At 46.7% G+C, this 19714-nt stretch overlaps 1 protein-coding gene across 1 annotated transcript; it reads right to left on the bottom strand.

The window, feature by feature from the left end:
* Positions 1–3867: 3867 nt before the first annotated feature.
* On the bottom strand, positions 3868–19549 carry rab21 (RAB21, member RAS oncogene family). Its single transcript, XM_079262880.1, has 7 exons — positions 19117–19549; positions 11905–11964; positions 11723–11830; positions 9318–9381; positions 6632–6686; positions 6465–6553; positions 3868–5510 (listed from the first exon to the last, which is right to left on the bottom strand). The coding sequence occupies exons 1-7, from the start codon at positions 19261–19263 to the stop codon at positions 5371–5373; spliced, it is 663 nt and encodes a 220-aa protein (XP_079119006.1). The 5' UTR covers positions 19264–19549; the 3' UTR covers positions 3868–5370.
* Between the last annotated feature and the right edge of the window lie 165 nt (positions 19550–19714).

Raw genomic sequence — 19714 nt, 5'->3', positions numbered from 1 at the left:
AGATTCTTATCATGATGTGGTGGAACGGGAGATTCTCATCGTGATGAGGTGGAATGGGAGATTCTCATCGTGATGAGGTGGAACGGGAGATTCTCATGGTGATGAGGTGGAACGGGAGATTCTCATGGTGATGTGGTGGAATGGGACATTCTCATCGTGATGAGGTGGAACGGGAGATTCTTATCATGATGTGGTGGAACGGGAGATTCTCATCGTGATGAGGTGGAACGGGAGATTCTTATCATGATGAGGTGGAACGGGAGATTCTCATCGTGATGAGGTGGAACGGGAGATTCTCATCGTGATGAGGTGGAACGGGAGATTCTTATCATGATGAGGTGGAACGGGAGATTCTCATGGTGATGAGGTGGAACGGGAGATTCTCATGGTGATGAGGTGGAACAGGAGATTCTCATCATGATAAGGTGGAACAGGAGATTCTCATCATGATAAGGTGGAACGGGAGATTCTCATGGTGATGAGGTGGAACGGGAGATTCTCATGGTGATGAGGTGGAACGGGAGATTCTCATCATGATGAGGTGGAACGGGAGATTCTCATGGTGATGAGGTGGAACGGGAGATTCTCATCATGATGAGGTGGAACGGGAGATTCTCATGGTGATGAGGTGGAACGGGAGATTCTCATGGTGATGAGGTGGAACGGGAGATTCTCATCATGATAAGGTGGAACGGGAGATTCTCATCATGATGAGGTGGGACGGGAGATTCTCATCAAAATGAAGTGGAACGGGAGATTCTCATGGTGATGTGGTGGAATGGGAGATTCTCATGGTGATGAGGTGGAACGGGAGATTCTCATGGTGATGAGGTGGAACGGGAGATTCTCATCATGATGAGGTGGGACGGGAGATTCTCATGGTGATGAGGTGGAACAGGAGATTCTCATCATGATGAGGTGGAACAAGAGATTCTCATCATGATGTGGTGGAACGGGAGATTCTCATGGTGATGAGGTGGAACGGGAGATTCTCATGGTGATGAGGTGGAATGGGAGATTCTCATTGTGATGAGGTGGAACAGGAGATTCTCATCATGAGGTGGAACACGAGATTCTCATGATGTGGTGGATCGGGAGATTCTCATGGTGATGAGGTGGAACGGGAGATTCTCATCATGATGAGGTGGGACGGGAGATTCTCATGGTGATGAGGTGGAACAGGAGATTCTCATCATGATGAGGTGGAACAAGAGATTCTCATGGTGATGAGGTGGAACGGGAGATTCTCATGGTGATGAGGTGGAACGGGAGATTCTCATGGTGATGAGGTGGAATGGGAGATTCTCATTGTGATGAGGTGGAACAGGAGATTCTCATCATGAGGTGGAACACGAGATTCTCATGATGTGGTGGATCGGGAGATTCTCATGGTGATGAGGTGGAACGGGAGATTCTCATGGTGATGAGGTGGAACGGGAGATTCTCATGGTGATGAGGTGGAACGGGAGATTCTCATGGTTATGTGGTGGAACGGGAGATTCTCATGGTGAGGTGGTGGAACGGGATATTCTCATGGTGATGAGGTGGAACGGGAGATTCTCATGGTGATGAGGTGGGACGGGAGATTCTCATGGTGATGAGGTGGAACGGGAGATTCTCATGGTGATGAGGTGGAACAGGAGATTCTCATGGTGATGAGGTGGAACACGAGATTCTCATCATGATGTGGTGGATCGGGAGATTCTCATGGTGATGAGGTGGAACGGGAGATTCTCATGGTTATGTGGTGGAACGGGAGATTCTCATGGTGATGTGGTGGAACGGGAGATTCTCATCATGATGAGGTGGAACGGAGATTCTCATGGTGATGAGGTAGAACAGGAGATTCTCATCATGATGAGGTGGGACGGGAGATTCTCATGGTGATGAGGTGGAACAGGAGATTCTCATCATGATGAGGTGGAACACGAGATTCTCATCATGATGTGGTGGAACGGGAGATTCTCATGGTGATGAGGTGGAACGGGAGATTCTCATGGTGATGAGGTGGAACGGGAGATTCTCATGGTGATGAGGTGGAACGGGAGATTCTCATGGTGATGAGGTGGAACGGGAGATTCTCATGGTGATGAGGTGGAACGGGAGATTCTCATGGTGATGTGGTGGAACGGGAGATTCTCATGGTGATGAGGTGGAACGGGAGATTCTCATGGTGATGTGGTGGAATGGGAGATTCTCATGGTGATGAGGTGGAACGGGAGATTCTCATGGTGATGTGGTGGAATGGGAGATTCTCATGGTGATGAGGTGGAACGGGAGATTCTCATCATGATGAGGTGGAACGGGAGATTCTCATCATGATGAGGTGGAACGGGAGATTCTCATTATGATGAGGTGGAACGGGAGATTCTCATCATGATGAGAAGGAACTGGAGATTCTTATCATGAGGTGGAATGGGAGATTCTCATGGTGAGGTGGAACGGGAGATTCTCATGGTGATGAGGTGGAACGGGAGATTCTTATCGTGATGAGGTGGAACGAGAGATTCTCATGGTGATGAGGTGGAACGGGAGATTCTCATGGTGATGAGGTGGAACTGGAGATTCTCATCATGACGTGGAACGGGAGATTCTCATGGTGAGGTGGAACGGGAGATTCTCATGGTGATGAGGTGGAACGGGAGATTCTTATCGTGATGAGGTGGAACGAGAGATTCTCATGGTGATGAGGTGGAACAGGAGATTCTCATGGTGATGAGGTGGAACAGGAGATTCTCATGGTGAGGTGGTGGAACGGGATATTCTCATGGTGATGAGGTGGAACGGGAGATTCTCATGGTGATGAGGTGGGACGGGAGATTCTCATGGTGATGAGGTGGAACGGGAGATTCTCATGGTGATGAGGTGGAACAGGAGATTCTCATGGTGATGAGGTGGAACGGGAGATTCTCATGATGTGGTGGAACGGGAGATTCTCATCATGATGAGGTGGAACGGAGATTCTCATTATGATGAGGTGGAACTGGAGATTCTCAGTATGATGAGAAGGAACTAGAGATTCTCATCATGATGAGAAGGAACTGGAGATTATTATCATGAGGTGGAACGGGATATTCTCATGGTGATGAGGTGGAACTGGAGATTCTCATCATGACGTGGAACGGGAGATTCTCATGATGATGAGGTGGAACGGGAGATTCTCATGGTGATGAGGTGGAACAAGAGATTCTCATGGTGATGAGGTGGAACGGGAGATTCTCATGGTGATGTGGTGGAACGGGATATTCTCATGGTGATGAGGTGGAACGGGAGATTCTCATGGTGATGAGGTGGAACGGGAGATTCTCATGGTGATGAGGTGGAACGGGAGATTCTCATGGTGATGAGGTGGAACGGGAGATTCTTATGGTGATGAGGTGGAACGGGAGATTCTCATGGTGATGAGGTGGAAGGGGAGATTCTCATGGTGATGTGGTGGAACGGGATATTCTCATGGTGATGAGGTGGAACGGGAGATTCTCATGGTGATGAGGTGGAACGGGAGATTCTCATGGTGATGAGGTGGAACGGGAGATTCTCATGGTGATGTGGTGGAACGGGAGATTCTCATGGTGATGAGGTGGAATGGGAGATTCTCATGGTGATGAGGTGGAATGGGAGATTCTCATCATGATGAGAAGGAACTGGAGATTCTTATCATGAGGTGGAACGGGAGATTCTCATGGTGATGTGCAGCAAGCGTCTGGTGCTTCATATTGTTAAAAAAAAAAGAAGACATTTCCCATGATGCTGACGTCCTCATGTGGACATACCTGGTGGTCTTTCTGACTGAACGTCCACCATGCTGATGAGAATCCAGGCGGTTTGTTGATGGATGAAACTTATTAAACCATCGCTGATCACGTTTTTTATTTTTTATTTCTTTTCAAATAAGAAGACAAACAAGCTGTTTACAGAAATCAAATATGCACAGCATCATTTCTTTGTTTGAGGAGAGTTAAAGTGTGAATGTGCCGGTAAAACCGTTACATCATGAAGAGGAAGAGGAAGAGGAGCAGAACTGAGCAATGCAACCAGGCTATAATCAGTGATGAAGACAACATGTAGATTCTTCTGATTGTGTCTCCTCTCAAATGAAGATTTACTGGTTTTTTTATGTTGTTTTTTTTCCAGACATTATTAATTTGACACTTTTTAGACTATTTAGCTGATTAAACAGAATAAAAAATGACTGATTTTAATCTAAAAACAAAAAAACTAAAAAACTAAAAAACAAAAAAAAAAAAAGGTTTAATTTTTGGCAAACTTTAAGTTAAATGTAATAAATAAAAAGATATCAGTAAATCTGTTCATTATTTATCACAGAAAGGTTTAAATGAATTTTTTTTAGCTAAAATGTGTATATTAGTCTGATTTGTATTATTTCAATGTGATAATTTGTTCCGTTTTGAAATTTATTGATTAATTTTAGTCTTTTTTTAATTTATTTTTTAAGGATGAATTAAAATCTGCGGTTTGTCAGCATGTAAAACATCTTTAATTTGTGACGAAATATTTTTACTGTCATCTGTCATCAGATGGCTGTTCATCCTGCTGTTGCTCATCATCTTCAGCTCATTTATGAAATGATCTCTCACGCATCTAAAGACTGTTTTTTTTAAGTTTTGTGTCCAGTTTGGATTGGATACTACCTGTCGCTTCATCTGAAGATTGCGTGTCAGAGGGCGAGCAGGTTCCCGCAGCCACAGAGCATGCTCAGTAGAGTCCTTATCCACCTGACTACCTGCTGGCTCCCTGCACACATGAACGTATGAAACAATGAACTGATCCGAGTCTCCTCCGAGTCCAGCTGTTGCCACGGTAATGCGTGTGTGACCCTGTTCACCTCTGACGATGCAGTTTTACTGTTGTCAAGCAGGGGGCGTTGCTGCACCGCAGTCTGCTCCTCTCAGCTGTTTCCGTCTCCAGATGAAGATTAATGTCTGGATGCTTGTTTATCCTCAAACAACAACAAAAATAGATCTCTGCAGAGCTTGAAGCCACATTTCTGCAGCAGCTCTTTTATTAACGTCTAGCAGGAAACAGATCAGCTGGAGATTGTTGGGGGCTTGTCCGGTTACGGGCTCTAGCGAGGACGTTTACGGTAAACAAAGTGCTAAAACTTTCTTTAATCACTGAAAACACACTCGGCTTTATCAGAGGGGCTTCAGTTATGTTTATTCTGGAGGGAACACAATGAAACAAACTTAAATATGACTTCCCACGCTCCGTAGCAGCGGCGGCGGCGCTGGATGAACACAGCAGGTTATTTTCGAGCGGACCAACCAGACGACAGATAAATGTGTATGTGTGTGTGTGTATTTTATGTCTGCAAGCATGTAGGACAGAGACGGTGTGTGTGTGTGTGTGTTAGCCAGAAGAGCAGCATCCTCCGGCGGGTGTGGCTTGTGGCTCGTCGTCGACGATCTGTACGCCTCGCCTACTCGATGCTGATTGGCTGGCTCCGTTGCCCTTCGCCCTCTCCTCCGCCTGAGCTGTCTCCATCATCCCTGAAGACAAACATACGTCAGCAGGTAAACACAGAGTCCGGGAACGCAGCATGAAGACGTGATGGAAGGTTTTTATCGATGCAAGTCAAACTCAACAAACAAGTCCTAGCAGGCCGGTATCGGCAGATTTTTGTTGTTTCACTGCTCCAACGCACCTGATTCAAATCTAATGGATCCAAAAGCTTAATTTGTTTCAGTCAGGTGTGTTGGAGCATGGAGACAAGAAAATCCTGCAGGATACTGGCGCTGGAGGACTGGAGTCTAACCACAGGTGTTCCAGGTGTTTTAATCAAGGCTGGGTTCCCTTTCTGCGCCTGCGTGCACTGGTTTGGGATGCAGCCTCCTGTTTGACCAGTAGTGTCGTTCTGCAGTAAACTGGTTTTATTTAATGTGCAGAAACATTCATACTTATCCAAACATCTCAGTCCAGCTGTTTGTCTAAAGTTTGATTATTACGATAATTCAAAGTGGAAAAAGTTGGACAGTGCAAAAAGAATCAGAAAAAATATTTTGTTTAACTGATAAAATAAAAAATATACTTATATGAATAAATATGCATGTGAAGTGTATTAAATTGAGGAATTTTATCAATTTTAAATAAAAGAATCACATTTTATCCATATTTTAAATGTAAAACTGAAGTTAAATATAGTTAAAAGTGAACTTTTCAGGTTTTATAACAGGATAAATCAATAAAAAGATTCTAACAATGTGACTAAATCAGCTGATATTTTCCATCAAACGTTTAATCATCTGTCATGTTTATCTTCTCCTGGGAGGAAAATGAGACCTGCTGACATCTGGAAACATCTGCGTTTTGTTTTTAATTCGCACAGAAATAAACTCTTGGCGGGGAAGTTTGCATGAAGACGTGTTTATTCCACAGCAACACGGTGGGATTCACATTAAACCAGAAGAACCAGCTGGTCGACAGCAGATGAAAAGCTTTCTTACGTTTACACAGATCCAGGAAGAGCTCCTCAATGCCTTTGTTTAGCTTGGCTGATGTGTGGTAGTGTTTGGCCCCCACCGACTCTGCATAACTGCACAGAAACACACATGTGAGCTGTCAGACGGCGGCGTCGCAGGCAAAACAAACGCTTACTGTGTGTTTACGTCACCTCTCGGCCTCTTCCACTGAAACATGTCGGTCTTTATCCAAATCAATTTTATTACCTGCAGAGACACAAAGGCAGGCAGAATGTCAGGATGACGAGGAGCCGTGCAGCTGGCGTGCAGACATGATGCAGTCCGGAGGCTGAAGGGACTGCTGAAAGTTAACTCATCCCGCTGGAGGAAAGAAGCTCCAACACTGACGACACGGTCGCTGTAAACGTCTGAACATGGCCAGACAACTCCTCCTCCTGCGTAGGAGTTCAGCTCCGTTCAGCAGCTCTGACTGGCTCTGAGCATAAACTGTATATAAAAGATGGTCGGAGGCTCCATGACGTCACCCGTAGGTTTCTGAAGAGCTGAACTGAAGCTCGGTGGGCGGTTCCTACCATCTCCATCTTGGCAGGGACATGCATGTCGTCTCACCCGGAAAATACAAATATGGTCAAAGAGGTGGAGCTGAGAGGGGGGCTGTGAGCGTCATGGTGGATGAGCGAACTCCAAGTTTTCTGTAGCTAAGAGCTAACCGAGCTAACCCGGCGATAACAGGAGCTAACCAGCTAACGGAGGTAAGCGGGCTAAAGCTAAGTCACGTTGTTAACCGGCTAAAAACCGCAGTTGTTCTACGTTCTTCTGACTTGAAGCGGGAGATCGGGTACCTGTCAATCAAAAGGACACGCCCCTAAATATGCCGAATTTTGAGATTAAATTACTTTTAAACAGGCGAGTTAGAAAAAAATTTATTCCCCCCACAGTTGTCATGAAGGTAAACCTGACCTATTAAACCTAACATGGTGTTTTTGTTCCAGGCTGTAAACATGTTTATTTCTGCTGTAAACATGTTTATCTCTGCTGTAAACATGTTTATTCATGCTGTAAACATGTTTATTTCTGCTGTAAACATGTTTATTTCTGCTATAAACATGTTTATTTCTGCTGTGAAGTTGGTCTTTTTAACATGGGAGTCTATGGGGATTCGCTCTATTTTGCAGCCCCTAGTGGATGAAAGGGGAACTGCAGTTTTATACACTTCCACATCGGCTTCACTTTTAACCGCCGGAGGCTCCGTCCATCTTTCATGTATGGTCTGTGGCTCTGAGCCAAACCGCCATGAAAACGTGGAGTGAAAGTTTCCATGCAGCAGATTTGATTCGGTCGGATCTTGTGATGATTTAAACTCCACCATAAAGTCACACGTACTGGAACCAGCAGCTCCTCTAACTGGGCTGGAAACAGACCCAAATGCCTTCTCTGGCCTGGAATCCTGAGAACGAACCTTCTGGAGAACATATGGCAGATTTTTTCTAGTTGTGACCCACAAAGGCAACCATTCATACCATCCACCACCAACATGTTGTCGCTTTGTAGGAAGTAAAGAAGCTGATCATTCTTCTCAGATTACAACCGAAATCAGAGGATCACATGAAAAAAGAAGCAACAAGGGACAAGAGTGGAACCCCCCCCCACGATCCATTTCACATCATAAAGAACATAAAAAAAGAGAAAAACCAGCAATTACTCAGTAATTTGCTGCATTTATGTAGAACTTTTTTACAAAACATGCCTGGTTCACACACAACTGCTTCATGCACACCATCAGCATGCACGCTGCAAAGGATCGTTGTGTTTGTTTTAAAATGTGGTCCGCCCGCCTTAACAAGTCGGGGGTGCAGACATTAAACACCACAGACAGCAGGAAGCTAGCATCTAGCCTAGCAGCGAGCCTTGCAGGTAGCCTAGCAGTTAGCCTAGCATCTAGCCCAGCAGCTAGCCTTGCAGGTAGCCTAGCTGCTAGCCTTGCAGGTAGCCTGGAAGCTAGCCTTGCAGGTAGCCTAGCAGCGAGCCTTGCAGGTAGCCTAGCAGTTAGCCTAGCATCTAGCCCAGCAGCTAGCCTTGCAGGTAGCCTAGCTGCTAGCCTTGCAGGTAGCCTGGCAGCTAGCCTTGCAGGTAGCCTAGCAGCTAGCCTTGCAGGTAGCCTGGCAGGTAGCCTAGCAGCTAGCCTTGCAGGTAGCCTGGCAGGTAGCCTAGCAGCTAGCCTTGCAGCTGCTGTTACTGGGCGTTGGACATGAGGACAGACGAGACCTGGACGAGACTTCCCGCATATAGAAGCTGTTTAAAGCCAGAATAAAATCACATATTAATCCTACAAACATGTGACAACAGGTCTGTTCCCGCCAAGTCAGAGGAGCCTCTGGTTCCCAACCATTAAATTCCTGCAGGTTCCAGGGAAGCGTTTAGAGACCAGAAGAAGAAAATTTTGGATTTATTCACGGTTCTGCTGGAGGGAAAGTTTTGTAAAGAGACAATCAGCAGAAACTCTTCAGGAGGTAAGAAAAACGTCTGAGTGAAGAAGCAGAGATGTTAGCATGACGTCACACACCGTCTCTCTGCGTTCGTGTTCAGCTCCATGTTTACCAGGCGCTGCAGCCGCATGTTCGTTCATGCAAATCACCGCCTCTCCTCGCTCCTTAGTTATTATTAGCAAAATGAGGAGCGGTTGGGCTCATAACACCGTGGTGCACAGCGGGGAAAACGATGGACTGGAAATCATGTGACCGGCATCCTGAACGGTAATCTAAGTATGAGGTAGCTCAGATGTTGCGCCACATGGCGGTGAGTTCAAAGCAGGTCCTGAAGTAAACGCTCACCGCACGCCAACCCCAACGACAGCTGCAGCAACAGAGGATGACTTACCTACTATACATAAACAAATCTCGTTTCCCAACATTTTCCTCAGCTCTTTCACCCAGTTCTTCACCTGAAAGGACAGAAAAACAAGGCTGGTTTAGTCGCCTGTAAACTCAAAAACATCCAGCTGTGACACAAATCCAGACGCTGAGCATCTTTATTTTCTTCCAACACAGCTTCAGCACGACGACGCCGTCATTACTTCCTCTCTTTAGCAACATTTACCAACATGCTGAGGCTAAAATCCAAATGAAATAAGCAGATTCCACAGTTTCTATCTGCGCTGAACCATAAAACATGCGATCGTCTCACTTGACGCGGCTGCTGAGAGCAAAACAGAAACAAATATAAACCAAAAAGGTTTGTTTATAGCGGAGGGGCGTCTAACTCTCTGCTGTCCTGCAGCTTTTAGGTGTTGTTCTGCTCCGACACGCCTGACCCAGAACCGCTGGTTGTCATGTTCATTTCAGTCAGCTGCATTGAAGCTGGGAAACATGTGAAACCTGCAGGGATCCTCCCAGAGGTATCACTCTGACTTTTTTCCCTATCACTGCAGCGGAGTAACGGGTTGAAATCCAGTGAAACCAGTTTGCCTTCAGAGTTTCTTTAATGCGTTGTGGTCGACAAGAAAACACGAGTCGGACTTTTAGCCAACAGAAAATTAGTATTTTACTTTTTTAAAGACAGAACCAAGAGCGCAGCATTTGGAGACGTCTGTAACCATGGTGACATGTTGGGGGAACCACCGCTTCCTGGAGAGCGCCGCTCGTCTTAGACGCAGTGCTTTGGAGGAGCGTGAAGCTCTTCTGGAAAGCGCTGTGTGTCCAGCAGAGGGCGCTGCGCTTCCATCGTCTCTCCTCAGACAGGAAGTCGGGAATCTGAACGGATGCGGCCCGGAGGACGCGACTGAATAAATATTCCTTCTTTTTTTACCTTTTAAATGGAGGAAGATGGCTCCGTTCACACTACAATCTGGTGTTTTTGCCCCTGTGCGACCTGGAACCGATCTTTTCTGAACAGTCTGAACGACACAGATCTGATATTTTCTAATGCGACCCAGACCGCCTGGATATGTGGTCCTAAACCTGGTCTTTTTCCATGCGACTTCAGTCCGAACGGTCAGGTTGCATTCAATGTGACTCTGGCATCATTCTGGAGCTACTGGAGGCAGATGATGTACAGTTGTGCTCATATTTATTCATATTTATTCATCCCCTTTCATTAAAGAAGGAAAAAAAACAGCTGCCTGTAAAATAAACTGAAATTGAATTGAAGTAATAATAAATAAAAATTTTATGAAAATCATGACATTATTTTCTAATTCTGGTTAAATTGAAATATTTTTTTTTTAAAAAGCAAATAAATAAAATAATTTATTATTTATTATTATTTATTATCAGTCATAAAGTAATATTTAGTTGAAGAATCCTTTAATGTTTCCGCTCCAGTCAGGTGTTTTCTGTTCCTCTCAGTCAGACTTCTGCACCTGTTGACAGGTATTTTGTCCCACTGGTCAACAGAAAAGTCTCTCATTGGTCCAGGACACATTTGTTTGTTTGTTTGTTTTTCTTTCTTCAACTCAATTAAATGAAAAAACTTTGTCTTATATTACTAAATGATATTTTTGCACATTTTTAGTTACTGTTCCTTTTGCAAGTCTCCAGTTATTTTAGTGACTGTTGTAAATTCAGCTTTTCTTTATGAAAGGGGATGAAGACATGTGAGAACAGCTGTAGTCAGGCATGAGGACATGACCACAGAGCAATGCCGAGGTGCGGTGGTTCTCCTGAACCACATGACACACCTCCACAGTCTTGAGGCGATGTGTTGACAGACGTGTAAAATGTAAAAAATGTAGCTTTGTAAAACCACTGGCATCCTGGTCCCAACCTGGTTCTGACGCTGCATCCACACACTCTGTTCTGACGTCGCAGAAGTTGCTCTGAATTGGGACGTCGTGGCAAAATGAAACTTCTTTCTCCTTTTCATCTGTTTATTTTACCAGAACCGGGTCACAAACTGTCGGACCGCCATCGCACGCTGTTAACAGAAGCCAGTAAATGACCGTACCGGTTTGTTTTAGTAAACATGGTCCTGTGTTTGACTTCATTAATGTAACACTGAGCATGCAGGTGACGTCAGGAGCAGACAGATCACATTTAAATATGAACAGCGAAGCAAAAAAATGGGATTTGACCAGAAAGTTGGAACAGTGCGTAAAGACCTGCAGTGTGAACGCAGCCGATGAGTGTTAAAGCTAACCCTGATTAGCCTGCTAGCAGCTGATTCTTTATTTCATCCTCAGAAACTTCAGGCTGTTCCGTAAAACAGAAGCTAGACGTAAAAACGACCATGTTTCCGTCTGAAAGATGGACTCCCGGCGGGTGTGATGGAGGTCCGGAGGCGCTTACCTTCTGGAAGGAGTCTTCGTCTGTGATGTCGTAGACTAGGATGGCTCCATTGGAGTCTCTGTAGTAGATGGGACCTAACGCGTGGAAACGCTCCTGACCTGCCGTGTCCTGCAGACAGAGAGTCAACGTCAGCCGTGGCGGCAACATGGTGGCGGTAAAACGGCGTGGAGCGCCCGGCTTACCCATATGGCCAGGTTTACTCTCTTCCCTGTGATGTTGAGCTTCTTTGTGAGGAAGGACGCCTGTGGAGGAAGAGGAGGATGCCGTTAGAACTGCAGCGTGAAATGAAGCCAAAGTCAGACGTTAAAGTTTAATCCAGCAGGAGTTTCTTCCGGTTTGCTTTTTAACAGGATGCAGGTGTAATAAAACAAAGACGGACGCTCCAAAGCTGCTCCTGTGTTGTTTTAGATTCAGTTGAAGGTAAAGGATGGAGGATTTCTGTTTTTATTTCTCTCTCCCAGAAAGAAGTCTTGGACCAGATGTTTGGAAAGTTCTTCACTCCTGGAAGAGCATCAGGGACAGAGCTGAGGAGATAGCACAGAGCAGGGGGAGGGACTGCTGGTCTCTGAACGGGGAGGTGTTGCAGTGGTGGAGAGAACAGCTGGATCTGCTTTCCAAACTGGCCAGAAGCTACCCATCCATCCCAGTAAGTAGTGGTCCACCAGCACAGCTGGGGACGTAGTTACAGTCGGCTTCCACCTCAGCATGTTGACTAAATAATGTTCCTGATAAAAACCGGACGCTAAATCCCTGTGAGCTGGCAGGACTGGATCAACCAGTATGTTGGACCTTTTCATGCATCGTAAGCAGTTATAAATGAGCCGTTTTATGACAGCTTCCTTGTTCATTTGTGAAGTTGTGATAGTCGACACATTGACACTTTATTTTTAGCACTAACAGGGAATGCAGTGTGGACTTTACACCTAAAAAGACATCTAGCTGATGTTTACAGTTCATGTCATTTCAGCAGGATAATTACATATGTTAAAAGATCTGATAATGAACGGTTCGTTTTTATGTTTTATTAAGAGGTCAAAAGAGAAAGTCCTGATTTTAGAATGAAAAAAGAATGGAATGAAAAAGGCTTTTGTTTGGTTTAGTTATTGGAAAATAAAACCGTGCTGTCTCAGTTTGTTCCATAGTGAATTCCATCTTTTCTTCCCAAGATGAATGAATATGTCTGTTCATTAGGAGCCAAACTTCCAGCTCGTCGTTCACAGAGAAAAGGAGGAGAAAAGGATCGTCAGGTTGTTCAGAATGTAAATTCCTGTGTTGAAGAGTCGCATCATGAATCACATCAAACTGGATCACATCGCTTCACTGTATCGTCAACGTATCGCTGGCGGCGCATCGAATCGGGCTCAGTGGTGGAGATTCACATCCCTGCAGCTGACATGACGCGGAGCAGCGTGCATGAGCCGACGTGCACGTGAGACACGTCAGCTGACGGCGGCAGATCGACTGGTTTGTCTTGGAAAAATGCACATCAAGGCTTTTCTCTCCACGTCTTCTCTATGTGTGTGTTGTTGTTGTGCACTCAGCGCACGCACACACACACACACACACACACACACACACACACACACACACACACACACACAGGTTTATTTACAGTCATCCACACTCATCAATTCAGGAGCAGGAAAAAGAAAAACTAATGACGAGTGGAAGCAGCATCAGATCTGTGTCATGGGAATTAACTGGGAATTAATGGAAAACATGAAGTCTCATGACAAACTGGAACGGTTTAATTATGCAGAGCTCATGCTGGAGATGGCGGCATGCCAGTCAGACGTTTCTTTAGTGGTTCCCGGACCCAGCTCGCCACGCTCAGCTGCAGGATCAGGTCTCTGGCTGGTTTATGTCCAGACGGGGTCTCCACATCCAGACTGCAGGGTCTCCACATCCAGACTGCGGGGTCTCCACATCCAGACTGCGGGGTCTCCTCATCCAGACTGCAGGGTCCCCACATCCAGACTGCAGGGTCTCCACATCCAGACTGCAGGGTCTCCACATCCAGACTGCAGGGTCTCCTCATCCAGACTGCAGGGTCTCCTCATCCAGACTGCAGGGTCTCCACATCCAGACTGCAGGGTCTCCTCATCCAGACTGCAGGGTCTCCTCATCCAGACTGCAGGGTCTCCACATCCAGACTGCAGGGTCTCCTCATCCAGACTGCAGGGTCTCCTCATCCAGACTGCAGGGTCTCCACATCCAGACTGCAGGGTCTCCTCATCCAGACTGCGGGGTCTCCACATCCAGACTGCGGGGTCTCCACATCCAGACTGCAGGGTCTCCTCATCCAGACTGCAGGGTCTCCTCATCCAGACTGCAGGGTCTCCTCATCCAGACTGCAGGGTCTCCACATCCAGACTGCAGGGTCTCCTCATCCAGACTGCAGGGTCTCCACATCCAGACTGCGGGGTCTCCACATCCAGACTGCAGGGTCTCCTCATCCAGACTGCAGGGTCTCCACATCCAGACTGCAGGGTCTCCACATCCAGACTGCAGGGTCTCCACATCCAGACTGCAGGGTCTCCACATCCAGACTGCGGGGTCTCCACATCCAGACTGCAGGGTCTCCTCATCCAGACTGCAGGGTCTCCACATCCAGACTGCAGGGTCTCCTCATCCAGACTGCAGGGTCTCCACATCCAGACTGCAGGGTCTCCTCATCCAGACTGCGGGGTCTCCACATCCAGACTGCAGGGTCTCCACATCCAGACTGCAGGGTCTCCACATCCAGACTGCAGGGTCTCCTCATCCAGACTGCAGGGTCTCCACATCCAGACTGCAGGGTCTCCTCATCCAGACTGCAGGGTCTCCTCATCCAGACTGCAGGGTCTCCTCATCCAGACTGCAGGGTCTCCACATCCAGACTGCAGGGTCTCCTCATCCAGACTGCAGGGTCTCCTCATCCAGACTGCAGGGTCTCCTCATCCAGACTGCAGGGTCTCCTCATCCAGACTGCAGGGTCTCCACATCCAGACTGCAGGGTCTCCTCATCCAGACTGCAGGGTCTCCACATCCAGACTGCAGGGTCTCCTCATCCAGACTGCAGGGTCTCCTCATCCAGACTGCAGGGTCTCCACATCCAGACTGCAGGGTCTCCTCATCCAGACTGCGGGGTCTCCTCATCCAGACTGCGGGGTCTCCTCATCCAGACTGCGGGGTCTCCTCATCCAGACTGCGGGGTCTCCTCATCCAGACTGCAGGGTCTCCTCATCCAGACTGCGGGGTCTCCACATCCAGACTGCGGGGTCTCCTCATCCAGACTGCGGGGTCTCCTCATCCAGACTGCAGGGTCTCCACATCCAGACTGCAGGGTCTCCACATCCAGACTGCAGGGTCTCCTCATCCAGACTGCAGGGTCTCCTCATCCAGACTGCAGGGTCTCCTCATCCAGACTGCAGGGTCTCCTCATCCAGACTGCAGGGTCTCCACATCCAGACTGCAGGGTCTCCACATCCAGACTGCAGGGTCTCCTCATCCAGACTGCGGGGTCTCCTCATCCAGACTGCGGGGTCTCCACATCCAGACTGCAGGGTCTCCTCATCCAGACTGCAGGGTCTCCTCATCCAGACTGCAGGGTCTCCACATCCAGACTGCAGGGTCTCCTCATCCAGACTGCAGGGTCTCCTCATCCAGACTGCAGGGTCTCCTCATCCAGACTGCGGGGTCTCCTCATCCAGACTGCAGGGTCTCCTCATCCAGACTGCGGGGTCTCCACATCCAGACTGCAGGGTCTCCTCATCCAGACTGCAGGGTCTCCTCATCCAGACTGCGGGGTCTCCTCATCCAGACTGCGGGGTCTCCTCATCCAGACTGCGGGGTCTCCTCATCCAGACTGCGGGGTCTCCTCATCCAGACTGCGGGGTCTCCTCATCCAGACTGCAGGGTCTCCTCATCCAGACTGCAGGGTCTCCACATCCAGACTGCAGGGTCTCCTCATCCAGACTGCAGGGTCTCCTCATCCAGACTGCAGGGTCTCCTCATCTGGCTGGGATCACATGAGAGCCTGCAGCTACGAGTCTGAGGAGCAGCTGAGACGTGTGACTGAGGCACTATTCACAAAGACCAGTGCCTGGAGGGGTCCGACACCCCCACCCCTCATCCTGCTGCTCTCACACTGCCTACGTTTCCCAGAATGCCATGCAGGGAGTCGAGGGAGAGAGTTTTATGTTCCACGGCGTCTCGGCCGTTTGGCCTCCTGCGAACACGCCGTCTGCTCCGGGAGATGCAGCAGCTGGAACATGTGAGACGCTTTAGGCGTCGCCGCACTCTCCAGGAGTCCATGCAGCGGGTGAACGCCTCATCCTCGCTGTGATCTGCAGGTGTCTCCACGCCACGGCGAGGAGGAAAGACATCAGAAAGGCGCCTGCTGCTCGTCGCTCTGGGAAAGGTCGAGAGGTCAGTCCTGAACTTTGTGGACTTCAAGCGAGAAAAACCCTGAAAACAGCCGATCTCTGCCGGTCCAGACCGCCACGAGAAGCTCAGGGCCCGATACTTTCCACAATCACGGAATCATGGAATCGGCCGATTAAAACGGAATATATTTAACGCGAAACATCGTGGAAGTTTCCTTAATTTGACTACAAAACTGTCGTCGTGTTGAGAAAACTGCATGGAGGCAAATAAATCTGGAGGAACAACAAGCCCCTCCCCCCACATTTAGTATTACACGTGTAAATGAATGTTTTCATCTTCTTTTATCACAGGAGTTAAAAACCAAAACTTCCTGGTGGATGTCTCCATGCAGCTGCTCAACATGCCGCAACCAGACAACTCCTTAACTTAGTGCTTGTTTTTCATCCACTTTAATATTTCTGTACTGAGGACATGTTTGTCTGTCACCTCAACACATTTACAGTACATTTTTATTTCATTTGTGTAAATTATAGTTATTTGCATAAAAAAAACTATGTTTTTGGAAGTAAAATAGGAGTAAAAAGTTTAAGAAGAAAGGAAAGAATGAAAGAAAAAGAATAAAAGAAAGAAAAAAAGGGAAAAAAAAGAGAAAAGAAAGAAAAGGAATGAAAGAAAGAAAAGAAAATAAGAAAATGAAAAAACAGAAAGAAAGAAAAGAAAAAGAAAAAAACAAAGAAAATAAAGAAAAGAAAAAAGAAAAAAAGAGAGAAAGAAAAAGAAAAAAGTGAAAAAAACAGAAAGAAAGAAAAGAAAAAGAAAGAAAGGGGGATTCCCAAAAAATATAATAGAAAAAACAGAATTTAGGAAAAAGTCAAATGGATTTTGGGAAAAATAAAGCAGGTTTTACCGGCCCTAGCAGCTCGGAGGAAGCAGCTACGTCTCAGACTCTCCCGGCCTCGGCTGGCGGGTTAAACGTTAACCGGAAAACGTAAAACGTTAAACGGTGACGGCCGTCCCGCTAGAAGCAGCAGAACCAGAGCGGCTTGTTGGGAAGGAGAAACACACCACACGACCTCTGGAACAACTTTCACACACATCTTCCAAATCTTCTAAAAACTCTTTGTGTTTTTTTCCAGACTCGCCACGGGTTGGTCGGAACCGTTCCAGCCGGCCTGAAAACGGTCCGAAGACTGACGACCGCAGAGACAGACGAGGAAGCAGCTTCTGGACAAACCGCAGGGTCTCCAGGACAGACCATAACGTGGACTGTCGCGCCACGCCACCTCACAACTCCGGTAGTAAAACCATTCCCAACATTTTTCCTCCGTTCAGCAGCCAAACTACTTTCCCTCTTATTTATGTGGAATCAGAGAAAATCCGACACATAAACATGTTTTTCATGTTGTGTTGACTTGTTTGGCGTGTCAGCAGCAGTCAGAACCAGCAGCTCCTCTAACCGGAGCCGAGCTGCAGTCACATGTTGGGAGAATTCAGAGATTTATTCAGGATTTACAGTTTATTAAAGTATTTAGAAAAAAATTAAGAATTTACTCATTTATTTACTTTTATTTAGTTATTACTATTTCTAACTTTACTAATTTACCAGACTTTATGACTTAATTTACTTTGTCCGCTGCACATCTACACCGCCTCTAACAACCTGGACTCAAACTCATCTGACGGACCAGAACCGAGCCAGGCTCCTCTGACGGACCAGAACCGAGCCAGGCTCCTCTGACGGACCAGAACCGAGCCAGGCTCCTCTGACGGACCAGAACCGAGCCAGGCTCCTCTGACGGACCAGAACCGAGCCAGGCCCGGAGGTGTGAGCAGAACCATCAGCAGCATCCAGAACGCCTTCAGTTCAGCTGATTGCTGCTGAAAAGCTGCTTCCAGGCTGATTTCCATCATTTCAGAGCGGATGCAGGTAAAACTTCACATTCCTCTGCTGGAGGAGACAACCGGGTTCAGAGCTTCTGTTTCAGCTCCATCTGGGAAATAACAAGTAGTTTATGAATAAAATGCAGGTCATGGAGCTTCTGGGGAGTTTTATGGGAAGTGGAGGTTTATGGGAGTCAAACTCCAGCCTTGCGCCCTGCCACTCCCCTGGAGGTCTGCCTGTTGCTGCTTGGTGTGTGTGAAGGTAAACATCTATGTGTTGCGGTGCAGACGGCTCCTAGGATGAAAATATTTCATTATACATACACACACACACACACACGTATATATTTATATATATACATACATATGTATAGTGAAATATTTATATAAGGAATGTGACGATGTCTTTTGACCCGTTTCTCACAATTCTTCGATATTGCTGATTTTTGTAGATTTAAACAAAATAAATCTATAAAGCTTATTTTTTTGCTCATCATTTTTCTTGATTTCGATTAAGAAAAAACAACCCAGAAGCTGAACCATCATTCTGCTGTGGTAACGTCCAAGAAGAAAGTAAAAAGATCAACAAAAACAATTTAATTACAAAAATTCTATAACGGATTATTTTTGTTTGAAAAAGAAAATCGATTTTTTTTTTTAACAAAAAAAAATAAATAGATTTTTAAATTGTAGCGCAAAACAAAAAAATCCATATATATATAATATATATATATTATATATATATATATATATATAATATACGTGTGTGTGTGTGTGTGTATAAAATAACGTGTCTGTGTGTTTCTTTTATATCTGATTTAAAACTGTAAAGCGCTTTGAGTCACAGATTTTATGTTGGAAAACCGCAAAAGATCGCGCGAAAGAAAGAAAGAACTAACTAACGAACCAACTAACTAACTAACCAACTACCCGGATCCTCCCGGTAAGCTCCGCCCCTATGTCGCAACAGCTCCGCCCTCCCGGGACGGCTCGGGCTCAGAAACAAGCGTCTACAGATCGGTGACAGCCACAAAAACACCCCACACAAACAAACCCCCCACCCGTGTTGGGGTCTGGCTCTGCAGACAGCTCGGTCCGGGTCGGAACCCCGCGGTTCTGGGTCGGAACCTCCTCGGCTTCCTTACCTGCAGAGTTGTGATGTGTTTGTCGTTGAATTTGTTTTCGCAGTACCGCAGCACCAGCGACGTCTTCCCCACGCAGCCTTCCCCCAGCAACACCACCTTGAAGGAGTAGGTTTTACTGCTGTTGCCGGTCGGCCCCGCTGTTGCCATGGCTGCACTTTGGCCGCACTTTATCCCACTTTTATCCCAGAAATCCTGAAAATGAGGCGTTTCCGAGCTAATGCTAATGCTAACCCCGTCAGAACTGAAGTCCCGTGAAGCTTACATCAGCTTCCCACTTTAAAAAAAACCCAACTAAAATCACGAGAAAAAAAACTTCGACAGCTTATATGACCATGACTTTTATCCGTATCTGTCCACAGCAGATAATAAAATGTGTCTCAACAAGGAGCCAGTTCCTGTTTCAACCTGATGCGAAGCGTTCTTCCCCTAATGGCGTCACTCTCAGCTAGCATGTAGCCGGCTAGCCCCACCAAAGATCGTGTATTCATGGGGTGACAGCTCACTTTCCATGTCTGAGATCCGAAAATGGAAGATTATACAAAGTTTGGCACAAAAATATCCACTAGTTTATGTTTAAATAAGCAAAATTTGGCGGCAA

The sequence above is a fragment of the Telmatherina bonti genome, assembly GCF_933228915.1.
Source record: "Telmatherina bonti genome assembly, chromosome: 23".
Taxonomy (NCBI): Eukaryota; Metazoa; Chordata; class Actinopteri; order Atheriniformes; family Telmatherinidae; genus Telmatherina; species Telmatherina bonti.
Note: the sequence above shows the minus strand (reverse complement) of the source record. Positions and strands in the feature narration are given on the sequence as shown.

Coding starts and splice junctions, on each gene's coding strand:
- rab21 (XM_079262880.1), bottom strand. CDS start 19,263: ATGGCAACAGCGGGGCCGACCGGCAACAGCAGTAAAACCTACTCCTTC. Junction 11,965..19,116: donor AACACATCACAACTCTGCAG/GTAAGGAAGCCG, acceptor CTTCCTCCACAG/GCGTCCTTCCTCACAAAGAA. Junction 6,687..9,317: donor GATTTGTTTATGTATAGTAG/GTAAGTCATCCT, acceptor GTGTCTCTGCAG/GTAATAAAATTGATTTGGAT.